The 14,110-nt window shown below is 37.6% G+C and overlaps 1 protein-coding gene across 20 annotated transcripts in view; it reads right to left on the reverse strand.

The window, feature by feature from the left end:
• Nucleotides 1–9,074: 9,074 nt before the first annotated feature.
• LOC117298308 (dedicator of cytokinesis protein 9-like) overlaps nt 9,075–14,110 on the reverse strand; it is a 97,873-nt gene continuing 92,837 nt past the window's right edge. For all 20 annotated transcript variants that reach the window (XM_033781484.1, XM_033781466.1, XM_033781472.1 and 17 more), the window contains 4 exons: nt 13,685–13,875; nt 12,940–13,040; nt 12,299–12,437; nt 9,075–11,001 (listed from right to left, as the gene is read on the reverse strand). In XM_033781484.1, the coding sequence (XP_033637375.1) occupies nt 10,930–11,001; nt 12,299–12,437; nt 12,940–13,040; nt 13,685–13,875 (503 nt within the window). In that variant the 3' untranslated portion in view covers nt 9,075–10,929. The remainder of the gene's footprint in view (nt 11,002–12,298; nt 12,438–12,939; nt 13,041–13,684; nt 13,876–14,110) is intronic.

Raw genomic sequence — 14,110 nt, forward strand, 5'->3', positions numbered from 1 at the left:
CCCCTAATTCTTTTAACGATCTGTTAAGATTACCATGTTCATTTACCTGCATTACAAAACAGACAGGACCGACGGCTTTATGTCATCATCCCTTCTACGAGACGCAGCAATAATGGTCAACTGCTTGCTTAAGGACACAAGTGTCTTGCTAAGCAAAGATATTTACCACTCAGTATCTTCTGCTTAAACAGCTTGATTATAATAGGCCCTGAACCGACAACCTACAGTTCTGAAACACCAGAGCTGGTGATGGTTCGGCCATGATACTTTGTCTTTCAACACATTACTGCCTTGTGTATTTATTTTAACAATTTCAACAATATTAGATAGTTTGGATAAAGGATGCACTTATTTTAACTTTGCTTTTTACACAGTGATTCTCAAAAAAAAAACATTATACAGAAGGTAGGGGAAATGTTTGGAAGAATTAGTACCTGCGAACAAATATTAACAAAATAGAGAGACAGGTCCGCCAACATTAGGGTTCTAGCTCTACTGCACACAAAAAGTAGCTAAGCACAACAAGATTACCAGCTTGCCAAATTACTACATTGTATGTCCCATACATTTTGTGACTGGTATCCTACTCATTTCTGCTAAGCAGAAAATCGTTAAGCAACAATGATAATTTGGGTTTTGTAGTGACTGGGATTGTTGTATGGCTATTTCAAAGTGTATTTATAGAATGTAAGTTGAAAACAGATCAAATACAGATATTTATATTTATATGAATTTAAGAAATAAAATTTAGTAATTTATCAGTATAGGTGCTACTGTTTAAAAAAAGATACATGTGTATGTGACGTGTACGTATGAACTGATTGTGAATCTCTATGTAAAATGAGTGCAAGGTCAAAGGTTTATTTGTCAGGATCTTGACATTTGCTCAAGTCTGGTATCTGGCTTAATTCATAAGCCTCGAAGTGTGACACAGATTTCTAGACTAGCACCAGCGTCACGTGCGGATACTGTCTTGCTTGCCATTTTTTGAGACAAATTGCAAGTTTTGGTGAGCATCAACGCTTAAAAAGCTCACTAACTTCACTGTGAGTAATATAACACAGGGACATTGACTCAAATTCTTGTCATGACTAGTGAATTTGGTCAATTCAATAGACTTGTTTAAGTCTCCTACTTGTTCTAACACTGTTCTAATAATCGGGACATACGAAATGGCATGATTTTGTTCCTGAAAAGTATGGATATGGCAACCTTAAATAGACTTGTTGAAGTCTCCTGCGTAGTCTGACATCAGAGGACATGTGAAATTGTGTGATTTGGGTTTCTCCTTAAAAAAAGCTATGTTTGTGGGAATTCAAAATAGACTTGTTGAAGTCTCATGCGTGTTCTAGCACCAGGGTATGTGTAATTATGTGACTTTGTTTTGGTCACTTCTAAAAAGTGGTTGGGACCCAGGTTTCTAAAAACTGGAAAATTTACACAGTATATCACTACATTGTTCTACTGTAAAACAGTTTGTTGCGTCAATTGAAAAACCTTGTATCTCAATTTTGCAAAAACGCAATATTTCGCACGAAAATGCCTTGTGCAAAAGCGTTGTATCTCAGTGCGTACTGGTTCGTGTGTTCATCCGGGCTACCCTGGTGATTCGCTTGTGAATTTTTTTCACTGAACTCCGGAAAGTACCAAATATACAGTGCTTCGTACACATCAGTGTAAGAGTAACACAAATCAGTGACCACTTTCTTCTCTTTCCCATAAATGTTTGATTATTTCTCTGAAATGTAAAAGAAGTTTGTTCATCGGATGTTGTTAAGGTGATAACTCTCTTGGTAGAAGAAGTTTTAGAGGGAAAAGGAATAATCGTTTGGTGCTTACATGTATTTAAGTGACTAGGTGTGTAAATTATATGTATAAATGGGATAATTCAATGTTTTGTGTTGAATAATTGCACTTTTAGTGAAATAATTTCCTTGAGCCATTGTAGACACATTTGTTAAATTTATCAGAAATTTGTTGTTTCATGTATTATGTTTGGTCATTTGGCTGGATTGGGCCCACATTCTTAAAGCCTGTAAGAACAAAAATATTTTGTTCATAAAAAAAAGAAGTTACTAATTTCAGAACACTAATGTATATAGTTACTACTAATTCCAGAACACTACACAGTTACCATTGATGTGACTGGTACCTCTGTCATTTTTTGCTTTACCCTAGAAATTTGCTTAACAGAATTTGTTCAGAACAGCTTAAATGAAACTGAGCACAGGTCGTTGACAATAGCCAATGTTGTCCGACAAGTGCTTTAACTTTGAATGATCCAAAAATGTTTTTACTATGATGATATTAAATTGAAACTCCCTTGAAATTTTTTAAATCGGTCTTTTAATTGTAAAACAACCCAAGATAAATAATAAGATTTGACCAATATTGTGATATTAAAAACAAACTAGAAATGAAAACCACTTGTGTCGAGTATGTGTCGCCTTAAGATTTTATTTATTTATTTGTATATTATTGTTTTATTTTTTGGTTAATGGTGGAAAATCTATTAGACCTTATGCATTGACGTCATTCAGCGGCCATCTTAGAGGAAAAACGGTGACGAAACAATCGAAACGCACAGATTTGTACGCGCGGCGCACAGGATTGGCCAGTGAACAACCTCCTTTTGACCTCTAGGTGAGGGCGCCCTACTGAAATTATGTCATGTGCATAAGGTCTAATTCGATGAAGTTGACTTTTACAACGGCAACAAATTTCAATTCAAGGAACACAATAATTGTAGCAAACAAAATAAGCAGGTCTTAAAGGGAAGGTCTACATTTGGTAATCACTCTTAAAATTAATGGCAAAAAAACAAAAAAAGTTAACAGCATTTTGGAAACATTTCACTTCGGAGAAACAGGGTGGAAGTAAAAAGTTATTCCTGTTTTTATCAACCCAAATTAAAATTCGGGAACCGTTACCGCACCACATTTCTCAGGTTAATAGGCCTATGTATTCCTATTAGGGATTTATTCTTCCTGTATGGACATCATTACCGCTCTAGACATAACCACATGGACATAAGCGCTCAGCAAAAAGCAGAATAGCCGGTCATTTTGGTCAAATCACCCCACAAAATTTCAGCTCCATCTGAAACGGTTTTGGCGCTACGGCATGCTCTTTCTCATTGATATTGGTCAAAATGCGCCTGCTGACTGGGGTCAAACTGGTTGAAATTGGTGTCTATGGAGTGGAAATTGCATTTAGCTTTCCCAGTCTGCCATTACTTTTTGTAGGAACAAGTTTACGTCGAATACCTTTCCGTAACACGCCACCACTTTTTCATTCGATATAATATCTTATTAACATCAATGAGATATCCCTTTTTGTAAAAATGAGTGAAAATTATCCCAAATTTACTTTAAAAAATGACTGAACGATAGCCAATAAATAACAATTAAAAACAGAAAACGACTTAAATACGTTGTGGGCTTGTGGTTCCCGCCACGCCGGCTGTGGGCCGCGCCATCTTGAATTTTCATCGGCAAAAAATAGGTAACCAAACGTGCCGGCCCTCTAGCAACTAAGCTATCTAGCCCTATATTGGCAGTGTCCCTATTTTGTCAATATCTTTGTTCGGGGGTGCCAGTCAGAAGCCATACAACCGTTAACTGCCGTGTAGCCAGGGATCACACCCAAATTACGATACAACCTGGGAAGCGGCAGCTAGGGGATCACCTTAAGGGGATGCGAGATAACTCAGTTGGTAGAGCGCCGGCACGTTCATCCGGAGGTCGTTGGTTCGAATCCCACTCTAGTCAATTCTTTGTTCAACCCCCAAAATCATTATATATAACCATGATATAACTATATGTTTTGACCCCTCTGCCTACCCACAATGCATTGCGGTTCTGAATCGCGATAAAAGATAAACCTTCGACCTTTAACTTTAAGTAATTGGATGGATCTCTGCCTGCCGAGTGAACGCAGCGCAGTGACAGTGTTTGCTTACCTTCCTTACGATCAATTCTAGTTTGGGATTCCCTCATGAAGAGATGGTAGTTAGTACCCACAGAAATGGCGAAAGTTCTGCCAAAATGGTGAAGAAATTGTGAACAAATTCAAAGTTACTGAAGTTGAGCCGAGCTGCTAGCTAGATGAGTGGTCTTCGTGTCGACATGCATGACATGTGTACCTCCATGTGTGTGTGGACTGTCACAGTGTTTTTAATTATTGCACCAACACAAACAAATGAGGGCGCTATGCTGGTGGTTGAGACCAATTTCAGAACTGACTCCGCGGCAGTACAGTTAATTACGATCCTTTAAGCTAAAGTAGTAGTCCAGTCAAATTTCTATACCATCCGCCCTGGTAATAGTTAAAAAGCAGGACAGTTCTTTTCAGAACTGAGAAGTCTCCCGAACCTCCGATTAGCTACTCCACGGCAGTAGAATAAAGCAAGACAGTTCCCTAAGAACAACTCTACCTGGCAAGTAGATACACACATGGTGTTACCGCAAACCAAATATACATTGATACCTCACCATGCAATGCCTCAAATCCTATATTTATCGTTCTCGTTATCGTTCTCGTTATCGGGGCCTGTGTGACCGGGCCTTAAGGCCCCGAGAGAAACAAACCTGCAAATATTATTTTATCACCAGACAGTACAGCAGAGATACCAGCCAGTAATTCAATTCAAATGTATTGCTTATTGTAGCCTTTATTTACAAATCACAACCAAAATCAAGTCACCATCTTCATCATCATCAGTTTCTGGTTCATCAAAATTCTCATTAATTTGAAACAATGATCAATATACACATGATTATACATTTATTATCTAATTATGATTGATAAATTACGCTAAATTTGTTTCCAATAGGTTACGGTAAACACTTGAATTGTTAATAATAAAAAATAAAAAAACAGTGACAAGTTTGTAAAAACTTTGAAGCGAATTCCCCGTTCCAATCCAATGTTCGAAACTTCATTACACCGAAAACCAATTCAGTAACAGGTCATGTGAGGTCATGACCTCAACTTGCCTCAGTATAACATCAGCCTCACTTTAAAATTAGTGAGACCTGTGTTCCAGGTTTTATAGAGCTGCTTAAAGGATGCTGCTAAGCAAAATCAAGCAGGACACCAGCCACAGACAGTACAAGTGAGATGGTAAAGTCGGTAACCATCTGATGGTAAGCCTAATTTTATTATGCTTAGCTACTTTTTGTACTTAAGCAGCTCTATGAAATTCGTCCCTGGTCTAGGCCAGGATCCAGGCACTGCGTACAGTGTTCTGCGTACAGTATTCTGCGCTTAGGGTGCCTAGAAGCGTGATACCAAATGTAAGCACAGAAATCACTGGTAAGCACAGAAATCACCGGTAAGCACAGGTACCAAATTTCAAGAATTACCCGGCACCTTTGTGCTTACAAAAAATAAGAATTGATAAACTGCAGATCAGTTTGTACTACTCACAACTGCAGAATGTAAAGTCACTAAAGAAACACCATGTTTTGAGATTACCAGGCCATATCTCAACTGGCAGCTATGGCTAAGGGTGTTGCTAAGGGTTGTTGCTAAGGACAGGCTATGTATCAATGAATGATAATGCAGTGAACAAGCAACAGCCGGTAGCCAATAAGAGGCCTAATATTTTGCAAAACCTGTCTGGGACCCGAACTTCATTAAGAGCCTTAAGCACTCTATACAACACTACCGTTCATGTTTTAGTCTGTGTACATTATACACACACACTCACCAGTGGTACTTAAATATTCATAATTTGTACACAACACTATTTTACAGTCTGTAGTTTTGTTACAAAGTTTTATTCTCAATAATCATATAGTGGCTAACTCAAACCAATGTACATTTTGTTTGTGGGGTTAACGCTAATAAAAAGGAAATTAGTTTTATAAAATTAGACAAAACTGTAAACACACAATGGTAATTTGAACTCCATACTTACAAAACAACCTTACATTTATACACAAAGCTTTTGGTTTTAAAATTAACCGAATGTAAGGCAGCAACCTAAATGTTTTAGTTTTAAAGCAAATTTACAATGATTCCTAAATATTGAAAGTTTTATTTGTATTGCTCGCTTGGAAAGACTCATCAATCATCGCCTTTTGTCAAGATTTCAGCCCGACACCAGAGATGTATCTACAATCACCTTCTTCCAAAGAATTTCCAGAAAAGAGGATTTTTTTATTTAAACTGCTTCAGTTTGCCCTGAAAATGCCTCATTTCATGAATAATTATTTTGATAGTTTTGTGGTAGAACTCACAAAAGGCTTAAACAAGATGTTGCACTTAAAATAAAACCCAGTTAAAAAGAAAGAAATGAAATACTTAAGTTTTTTCAAAAGGTTGCATGAGATTGACTGATAGTCAGAGACTATAAAGAAAAGGAAAAAAAAACGAAAACGAACAAAAAAACGAAAACTAGACATTGAAATAAAATAATGATATTTGGCAATAGCAGCTCTGTGCAGGAACATTCAAATGGAACTTTATCAAGATGTGAATGATTCTTACATGACAAAGGAAGGCTTCAGAGAAAAAGGTTAAGTTTTAAAAACAAATGTTTTCATTTTATAAAAGAGATCTACGGATGTTATTCATCAAAATTTGAAGTTAGACTTTCTATTTGAGATTACTAACGTTCAATATCATATATGTCATGTGACTAATTATGGTACCATGGAATTTTACAGGGTGAATAAAAATAAACAAAATCAACCAAAATCAATCCATATAATAAGTGTTAACTAAACATTTCCACAGATTTTGACATTTATCTCATAGAATTCAAGTAAAAACAAAAAACAAAACAGAGAAAATCTTTTGACGTTAAGCAAAATGCACTAGTAACTCAAGGTTTTTTAACTTCAAAATATATAAACAATCACATAAGGGGGATATAGTACAATAGGTCTATTATCTTAGAATAATTGAACTTCACCTTTAAAAAATTATCCACAAGAAAGACAGTTTTATTAAATCTCAATCGAAACATGATGACAGGATATAGGTGCTAAATACAATTTTCTTTACAACTTGGCCACCAAGCAGGGTTTAACCTCAACTCATTTTCTCATTTTCACTAGTCCACCAGCCTTTTCACTGTTCCCGTATCTCAAGGTTTTTATTCAACATTGTAATTTTCATTGACTTGAGTTTGGAGCTATACTGAATATGAGCGGTACGTACAGTACCACTGTCAAACGCCACCCTCAGGGAGGGAAAAGGAGGCATATCAATGGGTGCGTTCGATTAGCTTCCCTGGGTCAACCTTACAGTGCTCACTCGGGTGAGCCCCTACCAAGAGCTAAACGAACGATCACTCACCGCTCTCGTAGTGACATCATGCACCTGGGGCCAGCCCCCAAGTGACCCACTCCACAAGCAGGGCACTGGGGGCTGACTCGGGTGAGCCCCTGGAATGACGTCAAAGCTATTCGAACGCACCGGGGGCAGACCGGGGTCGACCCAGGGAAGCTAAACGAACGCACTCATTGATAGCTGCTCTTGGTGCGTAAAACTGTGCACATAACCTCAATGTATAAATGTACCAGCATGTTTGCGTGTTTTACAAGGGGTCTATTTCGCTCTACTGGGATAGTGTATAAAACTCAACTGCCACCCTCATGCTGGGTTTGCTCTCTTTTGTATTGTTTGAAAAAGGGCGGGGGGTCAAGTTTAAAGATAACTACAATATTGTGAAAATCCTACTATCTAAAAGCATTGTTATTAAAGGCAGTAGACACTATTGGTAATTACTCAAAATAATAATCAGCATAAAACCTCACTTGGTAATGAGTAATAGGGAGAGGTTGATAGTATAAAACATTGTGAGAAATGGCTCCCTCTGAAGTGACATAGTTTTCGAGAAAGAAGTAATTTTCCACGAATTGGATTTCGAGACCTCAAGTTTAGAATTTGAGGTCTCGAAATCAAGCATCTGAAAGCACACAACTTCGTGTGACACGGGTGTTTTTTCTTTCATAGTTATCTCGCAACTCCAACGACCAATCGAGCTCAAATTTTCACAGGTTTGTTATTTTATGCATATGTTGAGATACACCAAGTGAGAAGACTGGTCTTTGACAATTACATAGTGTCCAGTGTCTTTAAAGATCTGTTTTTTATCTCTAAGATTACCTCAAATTAGGTTTTTTTACACAAACACTGGGAACTTCTCAGAAGGAAGTGCAATCACACAGGTATTTCAATGTATCCATTTTGATAGATATAATACAATTTTTTTTAACTACTCTGCGATTACAAAATATTTGCATATTCATAAAATGTTTTTCAGATTGTTTCTGAAGCTGATTTTTATTTCAAGATTTTACAATGAAGGAGAGGATCATTTCACTTAATCCGTTACAAATACTTAATCCATTAATCACAACTTTTAAATATCACTCACCAAACTTCAGTTGGATTTGTTCAGCTCTGACCTCTGGGAAATCTACTGACCTTTAACCTTCAACCTACAATTTCCGACCTCCCTTATCACAAAATAACTTGTCTACAGTGGATATATTACACTTCGTAAAAAATATTTACAAATTGTTAATAAAGTCGAGTCCAAAGTCAAAGTTTCTGATCCCTACTACCACTTTTCACTTTGTTCTGACACTAGAATGTTAAAATTTTTGAAGAATTGAGTCTTAACATCTGACGAAAATTAGGGTTTTTTATGTACAGTAATGTCAACTTGTGTTTTATCTAGTGCTCTCCCGTTTTGGGTCAGTTTCTGGACAAGTCCTAATGGAGGTATTTAGTTCAGGTTCTATACCCCAAATGGGGTATATAGGGTGTCGTGGCTGAGCGAATAAAAGTACCGAACTCAAGCTCTGGTGTTTCTGTTCAGCAGAGTGTGGGTTCGGGAGTCATGACCAAGAGACTACATGTACATGCTTTTCTCCACCCAGGGGTAAATGGGTACCTGCGAGGGCAGAGATGGTTCTTGTGATTGATTTAGCCGAGTAGCGCATATTTGTTGCACAGGCTGTATACTCCACATGGAGCTGAGATGGTTTAAGGAGTGAATTAAGGCCCAGTGACCAGGGGTAATAATGTTGGAAGTGCTTTTAGACGCCCTCTGGGTGTGAAAAGCACTATACAAACACTGGTTATTATTATTACTATTAATGTGAGACAGTTTGTTTACAGGTTGCATTTAATTATGATAATGAGTATGACAAATGACATTTTTTTTTTATGTTTTGAAGCTGGGACGTCACAAATGATTTACATACATATACATGTACAAGGTTTGAAATGGAGATTGAATTACTTAAAATGTAAATGTTATTTTGGATAATATTTGTTACTTTTTATATTTTGCACAAATAGTGGAAGCTAATTCACTGAAATGCTAACACATCTCAAGGGTTTTAATTGAGTGGATGGGGTTCTTGTATCTATTACACGGTGGGCTGGTAAATTAAGTATCAGAACAATTTAACCACATAATGATCCACCAACAAAAAAAAGCTGTTTTCAAAAGCATGAAATTCTGCAAAATTTCTTTGCGAGCAAGAAATGAGTGAAACACAGGTAATACCACTGGTAGCTGTATGGTATTGCGTCTGGGAACCAATTTTTGCTAAGCTAGAGTTTTTGTGCTTAGCAAGTTTTTTTGTGCTCACAGGCCTTAGTTTACACATATCCATTCCTGGGCCTAATTTCTTTAAGCTGCTTAGCAGAAATGAGCAGGGTATCATCACATATGGTACATGTGACATTGTATCTTGTCTGGTAACCTAAATCTGGTAAGCAAGTTGTGGGTGTGATTAGCAGATTTTTTGTTCTTATACATTTTTTAAAATTTTTGTTATGAAATTAACCTAACCACAAACGGTACTCAAAAATTTGTTTGGAGCTTTGTCGTCTCGTAAATCAAGCAAGCAAAGCTTAAAGGTGAACAAAGTGAAGTTATCCTGAATGAAATTAAACTCTAGTACAAAAGTAAAAACTAACTATAGATTAATTTCTCTATAATAAAACCCAAAGGAAGCGATGCATATATATTAGTTAAATTAGGCAAGGTATTTCTTTTGTCTCGCATTTAAATATCTGAGCTGTATGAAAATAAACATGTGCAAATTTAAGCGTTAATTTGATAAAACATTTACTGGGATAAGACAAAAGACATCACCGCGCCTTAGGAAACCAGTTTGGTCAAAGATTTTTATGCTTAAACTTTTTTTTATACACCAATCAAGTTTCAACAACTTGGACATACTTTGATTTTTGAAGACAAGAAATTTGTTTTCTGTTTTCCTCACCGTAATATTTTCACAATAATTCTTTATCAATAATCCTTTAAACCCCATAAACCAATTATATAATTGACATAATGTCATGTGTTAAACCATAACCTATTGTATGGCACAAATATTTGTCACCATTTTTATAGTCCTTGTCACCAAAAACCTAACCTAACCAAAGTGGTTTAATTACCTTACCAGTTAGTTAAACTAGTTAACTAACCCAGTTATAAGACAAGTTTCCCTAGTAACACCACTGACAGGAGACAAACTTGCGAAAGTTTCCCTGGTTCCCCCTCCATCAGCTTACTTAATATACTGTCTAGATGATTACCGGCTAGATTTTCAATGCTGTGATAAATGTAGTAATGAAGGTCACTGACTTCAGGAAGACAGCAAAGGTCGCTGAACCCTGATTGCAGTGTAGGATGTTTTCAGATCCAATGCCGGTTATCCATACAGGGCAAGTTCGACCAGTGACCATTTTGTCAACCACTCGTCAATGTTCCATGGTTACCTATGCATGAAATACATTCTGGGTACTAGGCAAAATCGTTCAATGGTTAACAATAGTCAACTATAGTCCTTGATCAAACTTGCTCCTGGTTGACTGAAAACTGACTTGCCATTTACAAGCCGATGTTGTTACTCTAGTTGTGTATTTGATTGAAGTCTACGTGTTTGGTGCTCATGATGTTCCGCTGATTGCGTTGAAGAAATGACCTGACACCCTCCTACCAACTGGTTCGTGCTCCTTAGGCTACGATGGGAAAAAAATGAAAATCTAAAAGATACAAACATGAACACAGCAGAGGAATACGGCTTTAAGAAAGCTTTCTGTTGTTTGTTTGCTCAGACGATCCTCCCTCAAAGGGAACTCGGCAAACTCCCACAAGTGATATAAACGCCAAGCTGGCAACAGCCAATCTCTCTCATACAAACATTGGTTTAAAGCCATTATACACTTTCGGTACAGACAAAAAAATAGAAGTTCACAGATTTACAAATAATTTACAGGGTTTACAGAAGGTAATGGTGAAATTATCTTGAAATATTATTCCATGAAATGCTTTACTTTTTGAGAAAACATTAAAACAATATCAATTCTCAATAGCGAGAATTACGGATTTTTTTTAAACGCATGTCATGAAACGGCGAAACGTGGGGAAACAGGGGTGGGTTTTCCCGTTATTTTCTCCCGACTCCGATGACCGATTGAGCCTAAATTTTCACAGATTTGTTATTTTATATTTAAGTTGTGGTACACGAAGTGTGGGCCTTGGACAATACTGTTTACCGAAAAGTGTCCAATGGCTTTAACGCCTTTGGTTATGAATTGTGTAAATCAAATCAAATTGTGATTGTGCTAACTAGATGACAATATTCAATCTAGTCATTTTGAAAACGGTGGTTAGCTTGGGGATTCGAACCCACAACCTTGTAATTGCAAGTCCTGCCGTTGATTTCACAAAACTCTTCCTAACTTAAGACTAATCGTAGGACTTAGGACGAGTCCCAACCCTGCACTGCAGCATGCAGACCTTAAGATTAATCCTAAGTAAGAATGAGTAACTTGTCCTTACTCGAGATAAGACAAGTCCTAACTCGAGATAAGACGAGTCCCAACTTTGTGAAATCGACCCCTGCAGTCCAACGACCGGACCACGGTTAGCTTGGTAGGATTCCAACCCACAACCTTGTGATTGCAAGTCCTGCAGTCGAACCACTAGAACACGATGACCATTGAAAGCTGTTCTTGTGGCCAAACTTGAAAATTTGTTAATGGAGCTTTCTCGTAATGGCCCACAATTTTAAAACCGTGAAATGAAAATAGTCAACCCATCTCCCCCCCCCCCCCTGGATATTCATCTCATTCAAAAGGGCTTTACCTGTTCTTCTCTTGAAGACAACCAGAGTATACTGATCGAAACATTGAGAAGTTAACCACCGGTTCTTCTCAAAACCAACACTACTCAAAACAGATTTTCACATGGTGCCACTGCAAACCTCTCTTATTATTTGTACTTCCACCTCGCAAAGTTTCAAATCCTACTCACTTGTTCTTGGTGTAGTTCAGACAACATGGCCGCCATGGCTTTGTATTTCTGCACCATGTCCTCGTGATATTCATATTGGTCCTCTTTGATCAACCGAGCGTTGGAGTCCAACGCTTTACCACACACCTCAACGAATTCCCTGACATAACAAAACAAAAAACATGATTATTTCACTCAAACATCATTTCCAATCTCTATTGTGAGCGAGGGGGGGGGGGTGTTTTTTTTTGTTTTTTTTTTGGGGGGGGGGGGAATCTTTCATCTGACATACCTTTTTGACTGGGGAATGGGACATAAGTATCATGGTACCAGCTGAAATACCCTGTCACATCTACACTGGTATCCAGCTCATTTTGCTAAGCAGACAATGTTGAAGTATCTCTAAAAATGAAACCCTGGATGAAGGGTTAGATTTAACCATCCATAAGTAGCCAAAAGGACCTTTCACAAACTTTTACCGAATATACCTCATGTGAAAGGACGGCAAATTGCAACTTGTGTAAAAACTTCACAACCATGCTCAAATCAAGCAAGGGACCCTGCTAAATTGGTGTTGTGTAAAAAGGGGCTGAATGTACTATTATACAGTGATTCTGGATTTATAAATTTGAAGTGAGGCTGAAATAGCGGAAGACTTTTACCTGAAGAGTTGTTTGAGTTCCCAGACGTCCTGCGTCCTCCACTTCTCTTCTTTTCCTTTACCTAAGAACGCCACGGCGTAGGCTTGGGGTCCAGCATTCACCTGAGGGGAAAGGGAAAATAATAGTAATAATAATAATACTACATGTACAAAGTTCTTTTAAAGGCACTAGACATGTTTGGTAATTACTAAAAAAATATATATATAGCGTAAAAACTTCCTTGGTAACAAGCAATAGAGAGCTGTTGATAGTATACAACATTGTGGGAAACGGCTCGCTCAGAAGTAACAAAGATTTCTTTTTTAAAGGTATTTTTTTTATATTTGAATATGAGAAAGACAGTCAGGCCTGAATCCTTTTTTTTTCAGGTATGTGAAAGCACACAAATTTTTGCACCTACAGTGTTTTTTATTTTTCCATTTTCTTGCAACTGCGATGACCAATTGAGCCCAGATTTTCCCAGATTTGTACTTTTATGCATACTATGTTAGGATAAACCAAGTGAGAATACTAATACTGGTCTTTGACAATAACCAAAAATACAGGGGCCACATATCCTAGACACTAGATCAAGGCGCTGAACAATAAAGACTCCGCAATAAACTGGGTTCAAGTCGGAAATCAGATACGATTTCATCCCTGAACCAATGTACTATCCCAAAGCAACCATTGTACTAAACCCATAGCAACAGGTAGCTTCTTGGTATCACTACCACATGAAACAGTTGTTGGTTATCATCATTACCTGTGTACTGACACATCCCTGTAGAAGCAGCTGTAGCCGTTTCATGTCTAGGACATCTGCGATGAGGACATCATTCAGTTCCTGTACTTTAGCTTTGACCTCGTCGATGGCAACTTGAATGGGGTTGAGTTTCTGGTGTTGGTGATAGACCACCATGATACGTTTCTTGACGTACGGGAAGGCATGGGATGCTGGAAAAACAAAGATGAAACAAAAATATAGTTCAATATCATAGAGTTTTATATAAGAACTAGAGAGCGCACTGGTGATGCTGCATGCACAAACGCGACGGTATCTCAAGGAGACATGTGCGCCATTTTGTAAGATGAACTTTGAGATGAAAAATAGAGAAGTTGAAGTTAGACAACATCCATTACTCAGGGGTGAGAGTCATTACAAACGAAAAAGTCTGAAACTTGGATACAA

Source organism: Asterias rubens, chromosome 13 (genome assembly GCF_902459465.1).
Source record: "Asterias rubens chromosome 13, eAstRub1.3, whole genome shotgun sequence".
Taxonomy (NCBI): Eukaryota; Metazoa; Echinodermata; class Asteroidea; order Forcipulatida; family Asteriidae; genus Asterias; species Asterias rubens.